The 20928-nt window shown below is 48.7% G+C and overlaps 4 protein-coding genes across 5 annotated transcripts in view; 2 read left to right on the top strand and 2 right to left on the bottom strand.

Moving 5' to 3' along the window:
• Positions 1-13313, top strand: part of LOC131183921 (F-box only protein 6-like) — a 30117-nt gene extending 16804 nt beyond the window's left edge. For both annotated transcript variants that reach the window (XR_009151872.1, XM_058154698.1), the window contains exon 4: positions 11849-13313. Coding sequence is in view for 1 of the 2 variants with exons in the window: in XM_058154698.1 (XP_058010681.1) it covers positions 11849-11852 (4 nt within the window). In the remaining variant the exon portion in view is untranslated. The remainder of the gene's footprint in view (positions 1-11848) is intronic.
• The window catches only part of LOC131204986 (uncharacterized), a 218388-nt gene that overhangs the window by 85887 nt on the left and 111573 nt on the right, over positions 1-20928 (top strand). The gene's annotated exons all lie outside the window — the stretch shown is intronic.
• On the bottom strand, positions 14461-16199 carry LOC131183920 (uncharacterized). The gene is made up of 2 exons (XM_058154697.1): positions 16109-16199; positions 14461-15674 (listed from the first exon to the last, which is right to left on the bottom strand). The coding sequence occupies exon 2, from the start codon at positions 15347-15349 to the stop codon at positions 14519-14521; it is 831 nt and encodes a 276-aa protein (XP_058010680.1). The 5' UTR covers positions 15350-15674; positions 16109-16199; the 3' UTR covers positions 14461-14518.
• The window catches only part of LOC131183919 (vomeronasal type-2 receptor 26-like), a 67299-nt gene continuing 64155 nt past the window's right edge, over positions 17785-20928 (bottom strand). The window contains exon 7 of the mRNA XM_058154695.1: positions 17785-17931. Coding sequence (XP_058010678.1) covers positions 17804-17931 — 128 coding nt within the window. The 3' untranslated portion in view covers positions 17785-17803. The remainder of the gene's footprint in view (positions 17932-20928) is intronic.

Here is a 20928-nt window from a genome sequence, read left to right as displayed (position 1 = left end):
TAGAGGGAGTGTCGCTCTCCCATGTAACACCTCTCCTGCGCAGACTGCACTGGCTACCTGTGGCTTTCCGGGTGCACTTTAAGGTTTTGTTATGACCTTTAAAGCGCTCCATGGCTTAGGGCCTGGGTACTACGGGACCGCCTGCTGTTACCATATGCCTCCCACCGACCCGCACGCCTCACAGAGAGGGACTTCTCAGGGTGCCGTCCGCCAAGCAGTGCGGCTGGCGGCCCCAGGAAGGTCCTTCTCTGTGGGGCTCCCACACTCTGGAACGAACTTCCCCGGTCTGCGCCAAATACCTGACCTTGGACCTTTGTGAACTGAAGACACACCTTTTTATTCGCGCGGGGCTGGCTTAAATTTTATGGATTTTATAGTTTTTATTATGAATTTTAAATGGGGTTTTAGTATCTATATTTTTTAAATTTTTTAGGCAAATTATAATAAGTTTTTTAATCTTGCATTTTATATAATACTGTCTTGTCTGCTTTTATTTGCCTGTACACCGCCCTGAGTCCTTCGGGAGAAGGGCGGTATAAAAATTAAATAAATAAATAAAAAATAAAATAAATAGTGTCGTGAGCCCGCGTTGGGACTGGACATACCCTCCCCGACGGGTCACTCCCCCTACCCGTCAATCCCCTCCCCCCCTTTAAAAGCCCCTTATTAAAAAACCTATTAAAAACCCCAGAGATTCTTCTTGAGGCATGCCACCTCTGGGTCCCAAGACCCTTCATTAAGGTAGGCCCTCGATAGAGCAGAGCCACTCCTGCGAGGCGGGGAACCTCGCAGCCGTAAGAGCTCAAGCCGAGTAACTCATAATAGGATCAGGTAACAACGGAAAAAAGGGTATCCCAAGCCAGCAGTTCCTACAAGTGTAGTAAACCGACCCCTGTCCATATAAGATGTAAACGGGATCAAACTGTCCAAGTCCGCTGATGGAATTAGCGGACCGCACACCACTGCCAGGCGAACACCATGAGGAACGACCATGTTTAAAGTTAACTACGTCAGACAGTTGACAGTCATGTCTGCAATGCCGCTGATGACAGAAATAGCGGCCATTATCGTTAGCTTAAAATCAGCCATAAAACTAGGCCTTTAAAGCCTAGGATGGTAAAAGGCCGTCCAAAGTCGTTCACAGTCAGATGATAGTCCCGCTGATGTCCTTCGCGGTGAGGTGAACGCCGAGAGCTAAAAAACCGTCCAAGCCGCCAAGCCCTGCCGATGTCGGGGCCAATGTCTAAGCCGATGTCCAGGCTCAAGACAGAGCCGATGTCCAGGCTCATGACCAGGTCGATGGTATTAGGACTTAAATCTAGCGGAAAAATTCCAGCTGCCGATGGTACTTGTGGCAGAACGACAATCTGGCAATCCGCAATCCGGGAGGCCGACAGGCCGGAGACCAACAGGCCGGCAGGCCCAAGACAGCAGGGCCGGCAAGGCCGGGTTGTCCATCTCCGGGAGCGCCAAACCGCACTTCAAAGTGAGCGCCACCGCCCTTTCCCGCAAGCCAGCAAGCCCACAGGCCCGCAAGTCAGCAGTCCGGCCAGCCAGCAGATCGAAAAGCCAGCTGGCCGCCAAATCTTCAGGGGGCGCCATTCCGCACCCCCCAAGATGGCTACCGCCGTCCGCTGCCCAGTCATACCTCCCGAATCGTCCACGCCGAAAACCAACAGGCCGGCAGGCCCGCAAGCCAGCGGGGCCGGCAAGGCTGGCCGTCCACCACCGGGGGGGCGCCGGACCGCACCCCCCCGAAGCGAGCGCCGCCGTCCATCCCCCGCGAGCCGGCAAGCCCACGGGCCCGCAGATCGACAGACCGGCCAGCCAGCAGATCGAAAAGCCAGCTGGCCGCCGGAACTTCAGATCTTCAGGGAGCGCCGTTCCGCACCCCCCAAGATGGCCGCCGCCGTCCGTCCGCTGCCCAGTCATGCCTCCAGCCTCGTTCTCGGCGGCCGAGGATCCCACGACGTCCAAAACCTCTCCCTCGGCCGCCGGACAGCTTCAGCAAGAGGCGGAGGGCACTCGGCAGCTCGGCAGTCGGCTCCGCGTGGTTTCCCGGCTCAGGAAACCCGACCCGTTGTCTCCACAGAGCTCAAGACGCTGCCATATCGGGCATGCGCAGAAGAAGATTCTTCTTTTGGTATTTTGGTATAAATAATTTTTATTTCCATTTTCAAACATCATATTTATGTACAAACTATTATTTTATTTATTTTATTTATTTATTTTATTTGATTTTTATACCGCCCTTCTCCCGAAGGACTCAGGGCGGTGTACAGGCATAATAAAACCGACAATACAATATACAAATTTAAAATACGATTTTAAAATCTTATTTAAATTAGCCCAGTGATTAAAATTTACCATACTAAAAAACCCCGTTTAAAATTAATAAATTTAACATTAAAATCCCAATTTAAGCCAGCCCCGCGCGGATAAAAAGATGAGTCTTGAGTTCGCGACGAAATGTCCGAAGGTCAGGTATTTGGTGTAAACCTGGGGGAAGCTCGTTCCAGAGTGTGGGAGCCCCCACAGAGAAGGCCCTTCCCCTGGGGGCCGCCAGCCGACATTGTTTGGCGGACGGCACCCTGAGAAGTCCCTCTCTATGGGAGCGTACGGGTCGGTGGGAGGCGTGTGGTAACAGCAGGCGGTCCCGTAAGTACCCAGGTCCTAAGCCATGGAGCGATTTAAAGGTCATAACCAACACCTTAAAGTGCACCCGGAAGGCCACAGGCAGCCAGTGCAGTCTGCGCAGGAGCGGTGTTACATGGGAGCTACACGTAGCTTCCTCTATAACCCGCGCAGCTGCATTCTGGACTAACTGAAGCCTCCGAGCGCACTTCAAGGGGAGCCCCATGTAGAGAGCATTACAGTAATCCAAGCGAGAGGTAACGAGCGCATGAGTGACTGTGCATAAGGCATCCCGATCAAGGAAGGGGCGCAATAATTTTTATTTATTACTGATTCAGGCCTGCCCAATTGCCACTTCCTTTCTTCACAACCTCCCTCTCTACCCTCTACTACTTACCCATCCATCCTCACCTCCTTCACTTTACTACTTCCTCTCCTCCTTCTCCACTCCTCCCTTCTTCCACCCTATCTAACCTTCTTATTCCCCTCCTCCTTCTCTACTCTTTCCTACCTACTTTCTTCCCTCCTTCTACTTCTCTCTCCTTTTCTTTCTGAAATGGCAGTCGAGCATCCCCAATATCATTTTAAATTTTAATTTCATATCTTCAAAAATTACTGTACATTAATAATCAATCCATGTATCATTTCCCCCCCCCTTTCCCCCTCCTCCCCCTTCCCCCCCCCAAACTTCCCAGAGCAAATACCGGGTATTATGACCAACAATCAAAATCTAACGTATACAAAATATACATAACCTCCCACCTTTAAAAATTTAAAACTTTAGATCCCCTCACAATAAAAATAAAAAGATAGGAAAGAATAATAAAAATAAAAAAAAAAAGGAAAAGAAGAGAAGCAATACCAACTTCACATATTACTTCTTCTTACAGTCCGATCTTAAAATTAATCCATCTTCTCAAATTCAATTTTTTTCCCCACTTGTATATTCCTTCAAATTTCATAAGTCCATTTCTCAAATTACTGTCCATCTTCTCGAACTCAAATTTTTATCACTTATATATTTCTTCAATTGCCATAACATTTAATGTCCGTTCTTCTTACAGTCCATTTTAAAAATTAGTCCATCTTCTAAAGTTCAATTTTTTTTTTCCAGGCGCTTGTATATTCCTTCAAATTTCATAAATCCATTTCTTAATTTACAATCCAGCTTTTCAAATTCAAATTTTCATCACTTATATATTTCTTCAATTGTCATAAGATTTAATATCCAATCTTCCAATAGAATAGAATAGAATAGAATAGAATTTTATTGGCCAAGTGTGATTGGACACACAAGGAATTTTTCTTGGTGCATATGCTCTCAGTGTACATAAAAGAAAAGATACGTTCATCAAGGTACAACATTTACAACACAATTGATGATCAATATATCAATATAAATCATATGGATTGCCAGCAACAAGTTATAGTCATACAGTCATAAGTGGAAAGAGATTGGTGATGGGAACTATGAAACGATTAATAGTAGTGCAGATTCAGTAAATAGTCTGACAGTGTTGAGGGAATTATTTGTTTAGCAGAGTGATGGCCTTGAAAAAAAACTGTTCTTGTGTCTAGTTGTTCTGGTGTGCAGTGCTCTATAGCGCCGTTTGAGGGTAGGAGTTGAAACAGTTTATGGCCAGGATGCGAGGGATCTGCAAATATTTTCACGGCCTTCTTCTTGATTCGTGCAGTATACAGGTCCTCAATGGAAGGCAAGTTGGTAGCAATTATTTTTTCTGCAGTTCTAATTATCCTCTGAAGTCTATGTTTTCTTGTTGGGTTGCAGAACCGAACCAGACAGTTATAGAGGTGCAAATGACAGACTCAATAATTCCTCTGTAGAATTGGATCAGCAGCTCCTTGGGCAGTTTGAGCTTACTGAGTTGGCGAGAAAGAACATTCTTTATTGTCCTTTTTTAATGATGTTTTTGATGTTAGCTGTCCATTTGAGATCTTGCGATATGATAGAACCCAGAAATTTGAAGGTTTCTACTGTTGATACTGTGTTGTCAAGTATTGTGAGAGGTGGAAGTATGGAAGGGTTTTTCCTAAAGTCTACCACCATTTCTACGGTTTTGAGTGTGTTCAGTTCCAGATTGTTTTGGTTGCACCACAAGGCTAGTCGTTCGACCTCTCGTCTATATGATTCGTCATTGTCTCGAATGAGACCAATCACTTTGTGTCATCTACGAACTTCGGTATCTTACCAAATGGATCATTGGAGATGGAGTCATTGGTATACAGAGAGAAGAGAAGTGGGGAGAGCACACAGCCTGGGGCCGCCCCTGTGCTAATTGTACAGGTATTTGATGTGATCTTGCTTAGCTTCACCTGCTGCTTCCTGTTTGTTAGGAAGCTTGTGATCCACTTACAAGTCTGTTCCGTACCTGTAGCTGGTTTAGCTTAGTTAGAAGAATGTCTGGAATGATGGTATTGAATGCTGAACTAAAGTCTACAAAAAACTTGACATCTTCCTCACACACCTCAATAGCCTACACCCCAAAATACAGTTCACCATGGAAACAGAAGTTAATAACCACCTTCCCTTCCTGGATGTCTTAGTCTACAGAAAACCCAATGGCTCCCTAGGACACACCATCTACCAGAAGAAAACACACAAACCGCTATCTGCGCACTCTCACACCACCACCCAGCACAGATCAACTCCGTAGCCAAGACACTCATCTCCAGAACAAAATGTTTAGCTGATGAACAACACCTAAAACCCCAACTAGACACTCTCACTAACGTACTAACATCCAATGGATTCCAAAACAAATAAGATTACCAAGCTAATCCAAAAGAACCCCCCACTAAAACCCAAGACAGAGAACAAGAAAACAGCACAGCCCTCCTCCCATATATAAAAGGCACCACAGACAGAATCAGCAAGATCCTCCACAAACACAACATCAAGACAGCATTCTGCACAAACAGAAAAATATCCACCATCCTAAGAAACCCCAAAGACAAAATTGAGTTAGAAAATCAAGGAGTATATGAAATCCCATGCACCGCCTGCCCCACCACATACATTGGACAAACCAACAGAAGAATAAGTGCACGCATTGAAGAACACAAGAACTCATTCAAAAGAGGAACTAACTTCTTCCTGGTCCAACACTTTAAAGTCACAGGACACGATATTGACTTTAAAAAGACCAGAACTATCGCCAAAACTGAACACTTTAACAACAGAATAATCAGAGAAGCCATTGAGATAGAAAACGCCCACACAGCATGAACAACGAGATGACACCTCCCGCCTACCAGCCATTTGAAACCCGCCCTTATTGACAAACGAGTCCCTAACACGAGGAATGACACCAGACCCACACTCACGAGGTCCACACAGGATGTCACCACTGCATCCACCCAGAAAGCAGACCCAAACCCACACTGATCATGAAGCACGACCAAGGACCAGAAGCCAGACCGCAGCTGCAACATTAGCCATTTCAAACCCTCCAATCCATTCATGCAGCAGACTGACACCCACTATGAAGATGTAGCACGACCACAAAGCCAAACAACAGCTATGCAGCTCACCAGCTCAAATCCCCTGCAGCACAGACTAGACTGAGCACAACCAAGCCCCCACCAACACAGGACACCCCCAGCCAATCAGAGCACAGAAAAACCCCCATCCAATCAGAGCACAGCCAAGCTCCCACCCAATCAGTTCAAACCCCCACTAGCAGTTAAAAGGAAGGAACAGCTGCGATCAAACATTGCTCCCAGAAGCCTGAAGCTGAAGCCTGAAGATGTGAATGAGACTTAGAAAACGTGAAGACACTTCCAATTTTACATGGGAGAAAACCCGAACAACCAAAGACCTATATACAAACACCCGTGAAAACCTCAGAAAACAAATATATATATATATATATATATAGCTTGATAATGGACCAAGAAGAAGAAAAAAAAAATTAAAAAAGAAAAATTCAAAAAACTTTTCTTCTAAATCATTATAATCTCAAAGAAGAAGAAAAAATATAAATCATAAGATTCTTGTTTCTTCCATTTAATCATTTCTATATATCTTCTATTTCAACACTAGCTGTTAGTAAGCATTTCTTCAACTTTCGTTTTCAATATACACATTCCACAAAACCGCCATTTGCTTTCTTCTCTCCTATCTTCGCAGCAAATATATCCTCAGGGGCTTGCAGTCTTCTTACAAACAAATATTAAAACTCCAGTTTCTGCTCTGTCCACGTTACAGTCCATCATAAATCAACTCCAGCCGTGGAAATTGGACGCTTCGTTTGTCCACCATAAAGGCAGAAGCCTCGCCCAGCCAGGAGCTTATCAGGCTATGGAAGGAGATCTCCCCGTAAGCCTTTGAAGCTTATTAGGGTGTCTCAACTTCAAACCTGAATGCTCATCTTTCCTTCTTTGCCCGAAGGAGAGAATTCCAAGCTGTCGGACCCAGATTTACGATGTCCTGACAGCTCTACTGACTAGGGAGTGAGCAGCTAAATCATAGCTGCTCTCCACGAAGCGGAGCCATACCGGAAGTCCTCCGGACGGCATTTTTATCTGCGGCCGTTTCTATCTATCTGCAGCCGTGGCGGAGGCTGAGGTGCCTAGCGGTGGTGGTGGCAGCGGTGAGGCAGCGGTGAGGTTTCCCCGCGGAGCCCTACGAATCATCATGACCCCCCCCCCACAAAGCCCCCACGGAACACCTAGTCCTCCCACGAAGCCCCATGGAACCACCATGGAGCCCTACGAACATCAGGGGCCACCCACAGACCCCATGGATCTCCCCCCGAAGTCCTCGCGGACCCCACATGGAGCCCTATGAAGTCCCACGGCGATCTTGGGGGCTGTTACATCTGGGCGGTGGCGATGACTGGCGGTATTCTTCTGGAATGGAGGCCTCGCCCCCCCCCTCCCTGGGGCCTGCGGGGGCTTCCTTTTTTGGAGCCCTTTGGAGACCACCTGGAGACCACCTGGAGCCCCTCCCCCGGGAGCTATGAGGGGGTTGGTTTGGATGGAAATACGGCTGCTGTGATAGCGGTGGCGGCGTCTTCTGATGATGGCAGCACCATGCAGCGGTGATGGTGGTGATATTGGCTGCGACGCTTCTCCTTTGAGGGTTTGCGTTGACGCTGCTGGACATTGCCAACTCTCTAACATTATTTTCCATCGTGGACTGACTTCTTCCATCTGTTCCTATTCGGAGACTTGTTTGGATATTATCTGGATTGGCGGGGAGGAGACCACTCTCCATGCTCCGCAATACACATGTATTCGCCAGCGACTCTTCTTGGTCTGCGAGATTCCCCCCTCTCGCAGAAGTGGCCCTCCACTCTATCGAGGGCCTACCTCGATGACGGATTTTGGAATCCCGAGAGGTGGCATGCAGCTAAGAAACATCTTAGGGGTTTTTTAAAAGAGTGTTTTAATCGGTTTTTAAGGGGAGGGACGGGGATACGGCCAGATCCTGCGAAGGCTCGCGTCGTTGCTAGCTTAGGTTCGGGGACGGGGGTGGAGGGTGGCGCTTGGTTCCATGAGGGTCATTCCATCAGCACGGTAACTGGGAGGGGCAGATATGGCAGAAGCGGGGGACCATATCATGTTAGGGGAGTGCGTGAACATTATCTGTGAACGATCTCGTGCTCCGGTCCCTCTGATTTTTCCCATTCCCCGGGTGGGTGGTCGGGATCCTCAGAGCCTGGACCTTCGGCTGATGTTGTGTAATGCCAGGTCCGTTGTGAATAAAGCCCCCCTTATTCACGATCTTATACGGGAGGGGGGTGCGGACCTGTTGGGCATTTCAGAGACCTGGTTGGGCACGGAAGGGGAGTGCCCCTTGTTGAAATGTGCCCACCAGGTTTCCATGCATTTCATCAGCCGAGGGCCCAGGGTAGGGGTGGTGGGGTGGTGGTTATTATTAACGAGGGTCTTCGACCGAGCGAGGTCACTGTTCCACAGATAGCCGGAGTCCCTCTTTGTGAGGTGGGGTCAGGGGATACAGGTGGGTTTGCTGATTACGTACCTGGCTCCCTGTGGCATGACAGCAGCCCTGCCCAAACTGCTGGAGGTGATAGCCGAGCTGGCGGTTGATACCCCCAGACTTATGGTTATGGGGGATTTCAACCTGCCATCGCTCGGTGAGTCATCTGCTGCAGCTTGGGAGTTCATGGCTTCCATGACGGCCTTGGATCTGACCCAGTTAGTTGATGGTCCCACTCACATTGGGGGAAACACCCTGGACTTAATTTTTGTCTCTGGACAGTGATTGAATGATCTAGAATCAAGGGATTTAGTCACTCTACCCTTGTCATGGTCGGATCATTCTCTCCTTTGGTTAGAAGTTTGAACCGCCAACCTGAACTGCAGGGAGACGGAACCGACGCGTTGGTTCCATCCCAGGCACCTGATGGACCCGGAAAGGTTCCTGATGGAGCTTGGGCCACTTCCTGAAGACCTAGCCCATGACTCAGCTGAAGAACTCGTCGCCGCCTGGGAAAGGGTGGCGGCGGGGGCCTTGGACCGCGTCATGCCTTTGCGGCCTTTGACCCAGCGCCGATCTCGACCGGCTCCTTGGTATTCCAAGGAGCTGAGAGAGATGAAGCACCGGAAAAGACGCCTAGAGAGTAGTTGGAGGGCCAGCCGTTCTGAACCTGATCGAACACTAGTAAGGTCTCATATTCAGACCTATCTAGTGGCGATAAGAGCGGCGAAGTGTGAGTATTTCTCCACTCTTATTGCGTCAGCAGATAACCGCCCAGCAGCCTTGTTTAGGGTGACCCGCTCCCTTCTTACTCAGGGAGCTAGGGAAGACCCCTTGCAAGGCCGTGCTGAGGATTTTGAACAGTATCTGCACGATAAAATCGCTCAGATTCAGGATGGGTTGGACACAGATTGGGTAGTCTCAGATGGGATGACGGAGGCGGCTCTTGAGGCTGTCATCTGGGAGGAGTTTGACACTGTGGCTCCCGAGGACATGGACAGGATACTGAGGAGGCTGAATGCAACCACATGTTTATTGGACCTGTGTCCCTCCTGGCTGGTACTGGCCACACAGGAGGTTACACGAGGCTGGCTCCAGGGAATTGTTAACGCTTCTCTGAGGAAGGGTGTCTTCCCTACCGCCTTGAAAGAGGCGGTGGTGAGACCCCTCCTCAAGAAGCCCTCCCTGGATCCAGCTGTTTTATTGAACTACTGTCCGGTCTCCAACCTTCGTTTTGTGGCGAAGGTTGTTGAAAGTGTGGTAGTGCATCAGCTCCCTCAGTACCTGGATGAAACGGTCTATCTGGACCCGTTCCAGTCCGGCTTCCGGGCTGGGTACAGCACTGAAACGGCGTTGGTCGCATTGGTAGATGATCTCTGGAGGGCCCGGGACAGGGGTTGTTCCTCTGCCCTGGTCCTATTAGATCTCTCAGCGGCTTTTGATACCATCGACCATGGTATCTTGCTGTGGCGGCTGGAGGGGTTAGGAGTGGGGGGCACCGTTTTTCGGTGGTTCTCCTCCTTCCTCTCTGACCGGTCGCAGATGGTGTTGGCAGGGGGGCAGAGATCGACCGCGAGGCACCTCTTGTGTGGGGTGCCTCAGGGGTCGGTTCTCTCGCCTCTCCTGTTCAACATCTATATGAAGCCGCTGGGCGAGATCATTCGTGGTTTTGGGGTGTGGTGTCATCTGTACGCTGATGATACACCCCTAACCACCCCAGTAAAGACGTTGAAGTGATGTCCCGGTGTCTGGAGGCCGTGCGGGTCTGGATGGGGAAAAACAGGCTCCGACTCAACCCCGCCAAGACCGAGTGGCTGTGGATGCCGGCGTCCCGGTATAATCAGCTGAGGCCATCGCTGTCTGTGGGGAACGAGTCATTGGCCCCCACAGAGAGGGTCTGCGGTCTGGGTGTTCTTCTGGATGCACGGCTGTCGTTGGAAGAGCATATGACGGCCGTCGCCAGAGGAGCTTTTCATCAGGTCCGCCTGAAACGCCAGTTGCGTCCCTTCTTACACCGGCAATTCTGGCAGTAAATAAGCTGGTTAGAGGAAATGTTAATGATCAAAATTGAGGTCAAACCAGAATTTTCCTTATTGGGTATGATGGATGACAAACAAGATAAAAGTGTTACTTATTTAATATTGCACATACTAACCGCGTCAAGACTAACATTTGCCCAAAAGTGGAAGTGCAAAGATGTACCCTCGGAAGAAGACATAATAAATAAAATCTACAACTGTGCAGAGATGGATAGACTTACTCTAGAACTTAAAGATAAATGCGAATCAAGGTATTACGAGGAATAAATTTTATGATTGGCTCGAGAGGAGGAAGAATGCCAGAAAGTAGGGATAAGGAGTGTCTGGAAATGTATATATCAATGTATATTGTAATTATGAGGGTAGAATTAAATAGGTATAGAGTTGTAATAGTAGTAATAACATGGTATATACTTGATATAAATAGAATTAGGAGATATGTAAATCTATATATAAACGGAGAACATATGACATAGTAAATTAGATTTGACGTAGATGTTAAAAACCAGAGACGTGAAGCAAAGTCCACTGTTTTTGTTATGTGTTTTTCAAATTTAATAAAAAGAAGAAGTCAATTTCCTTGAAGGATCTTCCCCCAGCATCCCTTTCCTGACATGTCCTAAGAGGAAGGACCACAAGCACTACAGAAATTGACCCCAGGAGTGTAGTTGTGGCTTTTCACAAAGAAGCTTTTCTCCAGCCTCTCCTCTGCACATGGAGCCCCAGAAGAAGTTCAGGATCCCAAGAGGAGAAGTTGCTTATCACTTTAATTATGACCATCTGGGCCTTGGAGATCTCCATACCTGTGATAGAAAGAGCAGATGGAAGCCGTATGCGAAGGATCTTGTATCAGAAAAGGATAATTATTATTTTTTATTTACATTATATCCCGTCCTTCTTCTGTAAGGGCGGCTTACAGTGTGTAAGGCAATAGTCTCATTCTATTTGTATATTTACAAAGTCAACTTATTGCCCCCCCAACAATCTGGGTCCTCATTTTACCTACCTTATAAAGGATGGAAGGCTAAGTCAACCTTGGGCCTGGTGGGACTAGAACCTGCAGTAATTGCAGGTAGCTGTGTTTTAATAACAGGCTATCTTACAGCCTGAGCCACCACGGCCCCTGAATGTGTTAGATCAAGCTCTGTGGGAACAAGTTTTGGGACAGGCAGGATCTGTGCTCTTGATTGTACTTTTCTCTCCTTTCCAGGTGAAGCTGAGTGTTTCTCTGTTTGTATCAGGAAAGTCCCTGGCATTTCCATCTTGTGAGAATGCTTTGAAATCTTCCATTTGTTCCTGTTGTTGGTGTCAGAAACAGGAAGAGGATTAATAAAGCTCCATGAATTATGGACCTCCTGCTTCTGCTTCTGATGCTGCTCTTGTCCCATCCAGTCTTTGGGAAGCTGAGAATGAAATGCCCGCTGAGTTTGGAGCACCAGGATGGAAAACAACCATGGAGCTATTACAGCCCAGGAGACCATCTCGTTGGTATAGTTGTAACTGAAACAATAATATGGCCTATAATGTTGCCTTTCCGCAGTGCTCCTCCTAGTCCGTCCCTGTAAGTCATTCGGGGTGATGGAGTTGCATTCCCTCCATTTGCACTCCCAACACTCTTTCTTTTCATCTTATTTCACTGACTTTTATAGTACAGGACTTGCTAATTTCCTGAATGATTTTTATTTCCATAACTGGCCTCTTTTTTCTTATTTGTAGAAGACACTCAAATTCAAAGATTGGGTTAAAAAATACTGAAGGCAATCCAGATTATTTTCCTCTCCCCGTTCACTCCATCACTTGAATTCATTTTGTTTAAAGTTATGATTGTAACAGTTGCAGTTGCCTCTGCCAAGCCCATTCCCAGATCTGTATAACCAATTATTGGTGTTGGATCAATATTGTTTTAAGACCCAGTAGGCTTGTGGAGACAGGAATACATTCTTTTTAAAAGCTTGTTGTTACTGTTGATGATAATAACATGAACATTTTTTTTACAGTAAGGGTTCTTATAGTTTTTCACACACCCTACGATTAATTTTCAACATTCAACTGGTCAACAAGAATCGCCAGCTGCTACACAACCTCACACTGGGCTACAACGTCTATGACGACTCTATGAGCCCTTTCCGCACTTCACATGCCTTGCTGGACATTCTCTCCCCTGGAGAAGCCAATGTCCCCAACTACGGCTGTGGGAGGAAGGAGAACCTTCTGGCTCTTTTTGATGGAGCTCAGAGGGAAATCTCCAGCCATATGTCAACATTAGCAGACACCTACAAAGTCCCCCAGGTTTGTGTGTGTGTTTTTCTCTATCTGGTAAAGTGAGGGGTGGGTGTTGGTGCGTGAGCAACAAATTCAGTCCTTGTCGTGTCCCACTCCTCCGCTGACGGCCGGGTCAGGGAAATCCGAATCAGGCGTGCCTCTGCAGCTCTGCCAAAGTCCTAGCAAAGTCCTCAGGGCAGGCAGGAGACCAGAAAGTGACTTCAGCAAGATATGTTTAGACTTTGCCTGACTCACAGAATGCCAGAAAGCAGGTCCTTTATATAGGCCATGGGGTGTGGCTCCATGACTCAGCACTTATCCAGGCCTGCCCCTCCCTTCCTTCTGTTGCCTCCGCCTATCAAGTCTTCTGACGCGAGGGTCACTCCAGTCGGCAGCTGTTGGTAATAGACCTTCCTCAGGCTCACATGCTGTGGAGGAGGGGGAGGGGTCTAGTTGCTCCGTTTGCCTGGGCATGGAGCCAGAGCTGGGGGCTGGAGGTATTTCTTCTTCTTCAGCCTGTCTGGGCATGGAGCCAGGGCTGGGGGCTGGAGGTATTTCTTCTTCAGCCTGTCTGGGCATGGAGCCAGGGCTGGGGGCTGGAGGTATTTCTTCTTCTTCAGCCTGTCTGGGCATGGAGCCAGGGCTGGGGCCGGGAGGCATACTAGAACATTCCTCCGTGTTCGGAAGCAGATAAGAAGACCCCGGCTGAGGTGAGATTGGATGAGACACAACAGTCCTATCTTCTCCATGGAATTCAAGAATTGCTTTTCTCCATATTAGCGAATGTGTCGATTATGTTTTTTTCTCTTATGTTCTTGCTCAAATTTCTTTTAAAGGCCTGAAAAGCAATAAGGTCCCTGGAGAAGATTTTCTCCCAGCTCTCCCTAGTTGTGGTGAAGTATTGGCATGTTCCTTTTCATATAGAAATAACACTTGCCATATCCAGTTGTATTCAAGTTGGCAATAGTAGTCTCTCTCTCTCTCTCTCTCTCTCTCTCTCTCTCCCTCCCTCTCTCCCCCTCTACCCCCCCCCCTCTCTCTATATATATATGTAGATCTTTGGTTATTCGGGTTTTCTCCCGCGTAAAATTGGAAGTGTCTTGGCGACACTTGTTCTTCTGGGAAGCACGAAGCTGAAGCCTGAAGATGACGAATGAGACTTCGTCGAAACGTCGCCAAGACACTTCCAAGAAACCCGAATAACCAAAGATCTACATACAAACACCCGTGAAAACCTCAGAAAATATATGTTTATATATATATTTTAATATATATATAGGTCTTTGGTTGTTCGGGTTTTCTCCCGTGTAAAATTGGAAGTGTCTTGGCGACGTTTCGACGAAGTCTCATTCGTCATCTTCAGGCTTCAGCTTCGTGCTTCTGGGAGCAATGTGTGATCGCAGCTGTTTCAGCGTTCCAGAAAACCCCCTTGCCAAATGAAGACTCCGAAGCACCCACCTTTCAAAGTTCTTTTACTAGGATAGGTAAACTGGTACATCTGGGAAAATCCGAATCTGAGAGATCCAGGTTTCCCCTTCGTTAAACAAACCCCACAAACCATCCCCTGACTCCTCTGCCAATCACATGCTCCAATTGCCAACTGTCCCGTCTCGAGACATCACTCCGACCGCTCCTTCTCCAGATGCAGGACTGCAACTGCCTTGAATGTTTTCCCCTTCTGAATAATCTTCTTCACTATAGAATGATGGACTTTAAATTGTTTGGAAGTGGCCTTGTAACCTTCCCAGATTGATAGGCAGCAACAGCAGGCAAAGTCTGATAGCAGCTGGGCCCAATAGGCGATGGCAGGAAAGAGTGATGTCTGAGAGCAGTGGATGAGGTCCGGTAGCTGCTGGTGAGATCCAGAAGCAGCAGGCGAGGTCTGGATGCAACTTGGCCAAGTGCAGATGGCAGGCAAGTAAGTGGATGAGGTCAATGAGCAGCAAGCGAGGTCAGGAAGTAGCAGGCAAAGTCCAATAGCAGCAGATGAGGACCAGGAAAAGAGGGTGAGGTCCAGAAGCAGCAGGCAAGTTCTAGAAGTAGCATGCAAGGTCTGGAAGCAGCTGAGTCCGTTTGGCGATGGCAGGATAGCGGGTGAACTTTGGAAGCAGTGGGTAAGGTGCGGGAGCAGCAGGCAATGTCTGGAAGTACCAGGTGAGGTCTGGAAGCAGCTGGACCCGTTTGGCGATGGCAGGCAGGCGAATGAGGTCTGGAAGCAGTGGGTGAAGTCTAGGAGCAGCAGGCGAGGTCCGTAAGCAGTAGGCGAGGTTTGGAAACATCTTAGCCCAATTGGCAACAGCAGGGAACCAGGTGAGATCCAGGAGCAGTAGGTGAGGAGTGGCTGCAGCTGGGTCCGATCGGTGACAGCAGGCAAGAAGGTGAGGTTCAGGAGCACCAGGTAAGCATGGGGAGCAGAAAATGAGACCCGGAGCGAACTGCTCCCAGACATCACTTACTGCTTCTAGTCATCATCTGCTGCTCCTGGGCCTCACCCACTGCTCCCAGACCTCAACCACTTGAAGTAGCTGTGAGTACACGGACCGTGTGACATACACACACACTCTGCTCTCTTGCTTGCCATCACCATTTGCCTGGACACGATCGGTCCCTCCAGACAAGTATGAGCAGCAAGAGGTTGAAGGAGGAGGGGGTCCCAAAGTTCACCATCTGATTCTCAGTTTGCTACATACGTTGATGGTGCTTTGATGGGCTGCACAGAAGAGAAGCTGGTCCCAGGCGTACGAGAAACATTCCCAGCCATGTTCCTCGAAGTGCTGTGGAATTGGAGCAAAAAAACCCCTTTTGATTGGAACGTCCTATTCTCGGGAATCTCATGTGGAATTTGGGCCTTGAAGGTCGCCCTCTCCCTCTACGGTTACTCCCGGCTCCTTAAATCCCAGGCTCTTTGGATTTGGGTTGGCCTTTCAAGCAAAAGGCCCTAGAAACCCTTTGGGTCTCTCCTCTGCAGTTCTGGCCATGGAGCCTTGCAGTTAAAGCTCTTTGTGAAGAGCTCCCTGCATGAAGGGAAACCTCTCTTGGGACAAGCCCAATTCCCACGAGCCTTCAGGCCTGTCCTCAAGAACAACCCCCCCCCCTTAGATTATTCCCATAGATGGGAACATTTCACTGGAGTTCTAACGCCTGATTCAGGGAATGTTTCCACTGGCCCGATTTTCCTTCAAGCTCCCTGGGACTCCGGTGCCCTTACCTTCAGAATGAAAATGATGTGCGGTGTTGTTGCACACTGCTGAAGGAGCCCTCGAAGCATGAGGCCAAAGGCCTCCCCCAGCAACTTCTTCTCCCCTGAAACGAAAAGAGATGATGATGACGTGGAGCTTCTTCCCAGCCATTCCCATACCAGGAAGGAAGTCCCGGAAATGTTGCTGGGTTGTTGGTACCTCTGACACCGTCTCCTGCCCGATCTTCATGCAGGACAACCACACGACCTGAGACATCTCCAGCAGCCGGGACTCAACTTCTGGGCTCATGGCGGTGGAACCTTGCTGGGAGACGAAAGGGGAGAAGAGACCTGAGTGCCCATCTTAGGGAACAGCCCTGGGGTTCATCTTCCCCCAGAGAACAGCAGGCAAAGGAAAGGAAAGGCTGACCTGATGTCATAAATGGCCAGGAAAGCAGCCAGTCCTGCCGTGAAGCTGCTCAGATTGTTGTCCTCCATCAGAGCCTGGCAAGAAACAAGAGGGAGAGAAGGAAAGTCAGCCAGGCTGCTCCGCCCACCCCTGCCTCTATTTCCCAGCCCCTTGACCTTCCCTTCTACTCCAGCTTCCTGCCAGTAAAGGAAGTTAGCCCCAGGATAAGGACCCTTTGCACAGGCCACAGGTGGAGAGTCCAGGGCCGCTTGTCTCCCTCCTCTCCTGCTCCTGTCTCTCCCTCCTGCTTTGCTTGCCAGTCCAGTTGCCACCTGCCTCCCTCGGACTTACCAAGACAGCAAGGCCGTAGAGGTCCTTGTTTCCTGGCTCGGGGCCATTTGCCCACTCTGCTTCAGCCGAAACAGAGTGGCGATGGAAGAGAGGGCCTGGACGATGCTGCGTTCCTGCTGCAAGGGGAAAGAGTCGGGGTCTAAGTCTGGGAGGCTGTGGGGTGTCTTCCCCCAGGGTCCCCCGTCTTCTCCCTTTCAGGAAGGAAGGTGGAAACCCTTCAGAGTCTCTCTCCATCCAGGGGAATATTTTGCCCCCCATTGAGACTGGGGTTCAAACCTGGGAGAAAAGCTGAGCTATGGGGGCCCCTAATTCCAAGGGGAACCTACTGGTTGCTCGGTCTTCTCCATCCTCTCCTGGACCTCTTCCCACAATTTCAGGCTCCTCTGCCGGTCCCGTTTACGGCAGGCAGCCTGACGTGGCACGTTCTCTTCCTTTCGGATGTCCATCTTGGTGAAGAGGATCTTCTTCTTCCCAGTGGTCTCTGTTCTGGGGACATCTGGGGAAGGAGAGGCAGGTGCTCAGCAAAGTTTTAGCTCTGCCCCAGATGAAAGATTTTTCTGGTTGACAGAGCTGGCCACGAGGCATCTTCACAGCGAGGCCCTCGGCAAATCTTGCTCTTCTGATATTCTCCCTCCCCACTCGCCAAGATGTGAATAAGTGCCACTGAACCATCTTCAAGGTTCCCCAAAGAGCCAATTGGAAGGAGAAGAGCCAATTGTGGGGGGCCAACATAGACCCAGAAGCTGCAGAAGGAGGGAGGCTTAGTGGGTCAGGAACGGCCTGGCCTTGACCCGTCCCTCTGGGCAACCTGGACTCTGCAAAGATGCAGGTGTGTGTTCTGCATAGCTTTGCATTTAGGTGTCCACTCCTAAAGGAAATCCTTCCCTTTTCCTCTCAATCTTCCAGCCCAATCCAAAATGTCAACTCACCACATCGCTCTCTCTTCCGGAGCTCCACGTCCACGATCAAAGTGACTGACTTTCTCTCGGGAGCCTCGGTGCCTTCCTCCACTTGGCAGGTTGGAGCATCAGCTCCTGGACCCCTCGCCTTCTTCCTTGTGCCTCCAAAGCACGAGAACCAGCGGAAAAAAGCTCTAGAAGAGAGAAAAAGGAATGTAAGGAAAGGAAACAACACAGTCTCAAATCCCTTCCTGTGCTGGAGAAGTAGATGGCTCTGTCGTCTCTCACGTTTGCACGTTTGCACGTGCACACACACACACAAACACACACACAAGAGAAAGAGGGAGAGAAAGAGAACGATGAGAAAGAGAGAGAGAGATGGAGAAAGAGAATAAGAGAGAACGATGGAGAAAGATGAGAGAGAAAGGGGGAGAAAGAGAGAGATGGAGAAAGAAAGAATAAGAGAGAAAGAAGGAGAAAGATAAGAGAGAAAGGGGAGAAAGAGAGGGAGAAAGATGAGGGGGGAGGGAAAGAGAGAGATGAGAAAGCAAATAAGAGAGAAAGAGAGGAGGAGAAAGAGAGATGAAAGAGAGAGAGAGATGAAGAAAGAGAGAATAAGAGAGAAAGATGGAGAAAGATGAGAGAGAAAGGGGGAGAAAGAGGGAGAAAGATGAGGGGGGAGGGAAAGAGAGAGATGAGAAAGCGAGTAAGAGAGAAAGAGAGGGAGAAAGATGAGAGAGAAAGAGAGAGAGATGAAGAAAGAGAGAATAAGAGAGAAAGAGAGGGGGGACAAAGAGATGAGAAAGAGAGAGAGGGAATAAGAAGAAATGGGTGGAAAGTAATGAAGAAACATCTTAGAACTAAGGAGAAATTTGTAGGATTTCCTGCCTAAGCAGGGGGTTGGACTAGAAGACCTCCAAGGTCCCTTCCAACTCTGTTATTCTATTCTATTCTAAATCTATTTCTACTATAGCTTTGTTTTTTCCCCCTAAACTTTATTAACTTTTTAAAAGCATAAAATCCGACACCACTTCAGACAAGTGGTTATCCAACCTCTTCTTAAAAACTTCCAGTCTTGGAGCGTTCACAACTTCTGCAGGCAAATTGTTCCACTGATTAATTGTTCTCACTGTCAGGAAATTTCTCCTTCGTTCTGAGATGCTTCTTCCTTATTTCCCCCCCATTTCTTCTTATCCTGCCCTCAGGTGCTTTGGAGAACAGCTTGACTCCCTCTTCTTTGGGGCAGCCCCTGAGATACTGGAAGACGGCTATCATGTCTCTCGCAGTCCTTTTTCTCATTAAACTAGACATGTAAATTAGAACACTTGCTAAGCAACCGGCCATTAAGCGAGGACCACTTGTATTTGGTTTGCCTGAAGGGTTCAGAGCTGCATGGAATCTGCTTTCCTTTGACCCTTTGGGGGATTGCAAAAGGTCCGGATGGGGGAATCCTCGCAGGGGGAACTAGGATCGTGACCACCTAGCCACGCCCACACAGTCACATGACTGACAAGCCACGCCCACCAAACAAGCCACGCCCACAGAACCGGAAGTAAAAAAAATTGGAACCCACCCCTGGTGCTCTGGCTCCCTGCCTGGTTTGTATCTCCAGCTTGCAGGTATTTCTAATCTAAGGATTGGTATTTAGGGCAGCTTTTTGCAAGCAAAGAAGCTTTTTGTATTTTTCTACAGGTAATCCTTGACTTACAACACTTCATTTAGTGACCAAAGTTACAATGGCACTGAAAAAAGTGACTTAGGATCGTTTTTCACACTTACGACCGTTGCAACAAACTGTCATTAGGGCAAAGAAGTGATGTCGAGTTGGCCACACCCACCTGGTCACATGACCACCTGGACACGCCCACCCAGTCACATGACCACCTGGACACGCCTACCTGGTCACAGGAAGCACCACAGTTGTGAAATGAGTGACCTGGTGGTTAAGAATGCTGCAATGGGCATAAATGATGACCGGCCATAAGTGCGAGGACCAGTCAGAAATCACTTTCTTCAGTCCTTTGGATAGTCCCTATGTGCATAGGGACTACTCAGAAGGCTGCAAAAGTTATTTTTGACCGGTCCTCGCACTTACAACTGTTCTCACATTTTATGTTTTGCATCCTATCTTGTCCCCGTGGTGAAGAGAAGCACCGCAATTGTGAAATGAGTGACACGGTTGTTAAGAATGCTGCAACGGGCATAAATGTGTGGACAGTCATAAGTGCGAGGATCGGTCAAAAGTGCGAGGACTGGTCAAAAATAACTTTTTCACCCTTCTGAGTAGTCCCTATGCAGATAGCCACACCCTCCCAGTCACATGACCAGCTAGCCAAACCCACCCGGTCACATGACCACCAAGTCACGCCCCCCCCAAATAAGCCACGCCCACAGAACCGGTTGTTAAAAATTTGAATCCCACCCCTGGTTAAAGATGCTTTGTGATCCTAATCATATGGGAAGTAATCAAACCAGGCTCTTTGTGCCAATAAAGAATTAAAAATAAAACTGCCCTGAAAAGTTTCCCTTTCCTAAGAAGAGAAGAAACGGCTGTTCCCACCCCTGAAATTTCCCAACCCTCTGAGAACTTGGCTGTAAAATTGGGAAGAGCCCAGAAGACTCCTCACCTCATGAAAGCCATCTTCTCTCGGATGATTGGCAGTTAACTGGCAGTTGAGCTGGAGCGATGACATCATCCAGCCAGTAGAATCCCAAGGAGATTCCAAGGATGGAGAATCTTTTCTCCACCTTTTCTGCCCACCCCAATGCCAGCCCAAGGCCTCTGGGACACTCCGGACAAAGCCCCAAAGCTGCCTATTTCTCCCCTTTGGACAATCCAATAATCATTCCCGGCTGGTTCCCTCTCTCCACAAAGGGAAGGAATCGCTGAAAGACGCTGCCGAGCTGAGAATGGGAGGCTTTTTCCTCGAATTTCGGAATTGGGAGGGTCCAGAAAGAAGGACCAATGGGAATTCTCCCTTCTGCAGCATCATCGGTCTCCGGGCAGAGTCTCCCTCGACTTCACCCATTGGAGGAGAGAGTTCCACTCAGTGAAGAAGCCCCATTGGTTCTTCAGGCCAAGATTCCCCCTCCCACTTTCTCCGCAGAACTGGCTCTCCTCCTTCAGGTGAAGCCCCAAAGGACTCTGCCCGGAGACCGATGACGCTCAAGCAGGAAGAATTCCCGTTGGT

The sequence above is a fragment of the Ahaetulla prasina genome, chromosome 11 (genome assembly GCF_028640845.1).
Source record: "Ahaetulla prasina isolate Xishuangbanna chromosome 11, ASM2864084v1, whole genome shotgun sequence".
NCBI classification, from domain to species: Eukaryota; Metazoa; Chordata; class Lepidosauria; order Squamata; family Colubridae; genus Ahaetulla; species Ahaetulla prasina.
The sequence above is the reverse complement of the archived record's forward strand: the minus strand, read 5'-3'. Positions and strand labels throughout refer to the sequence as shown.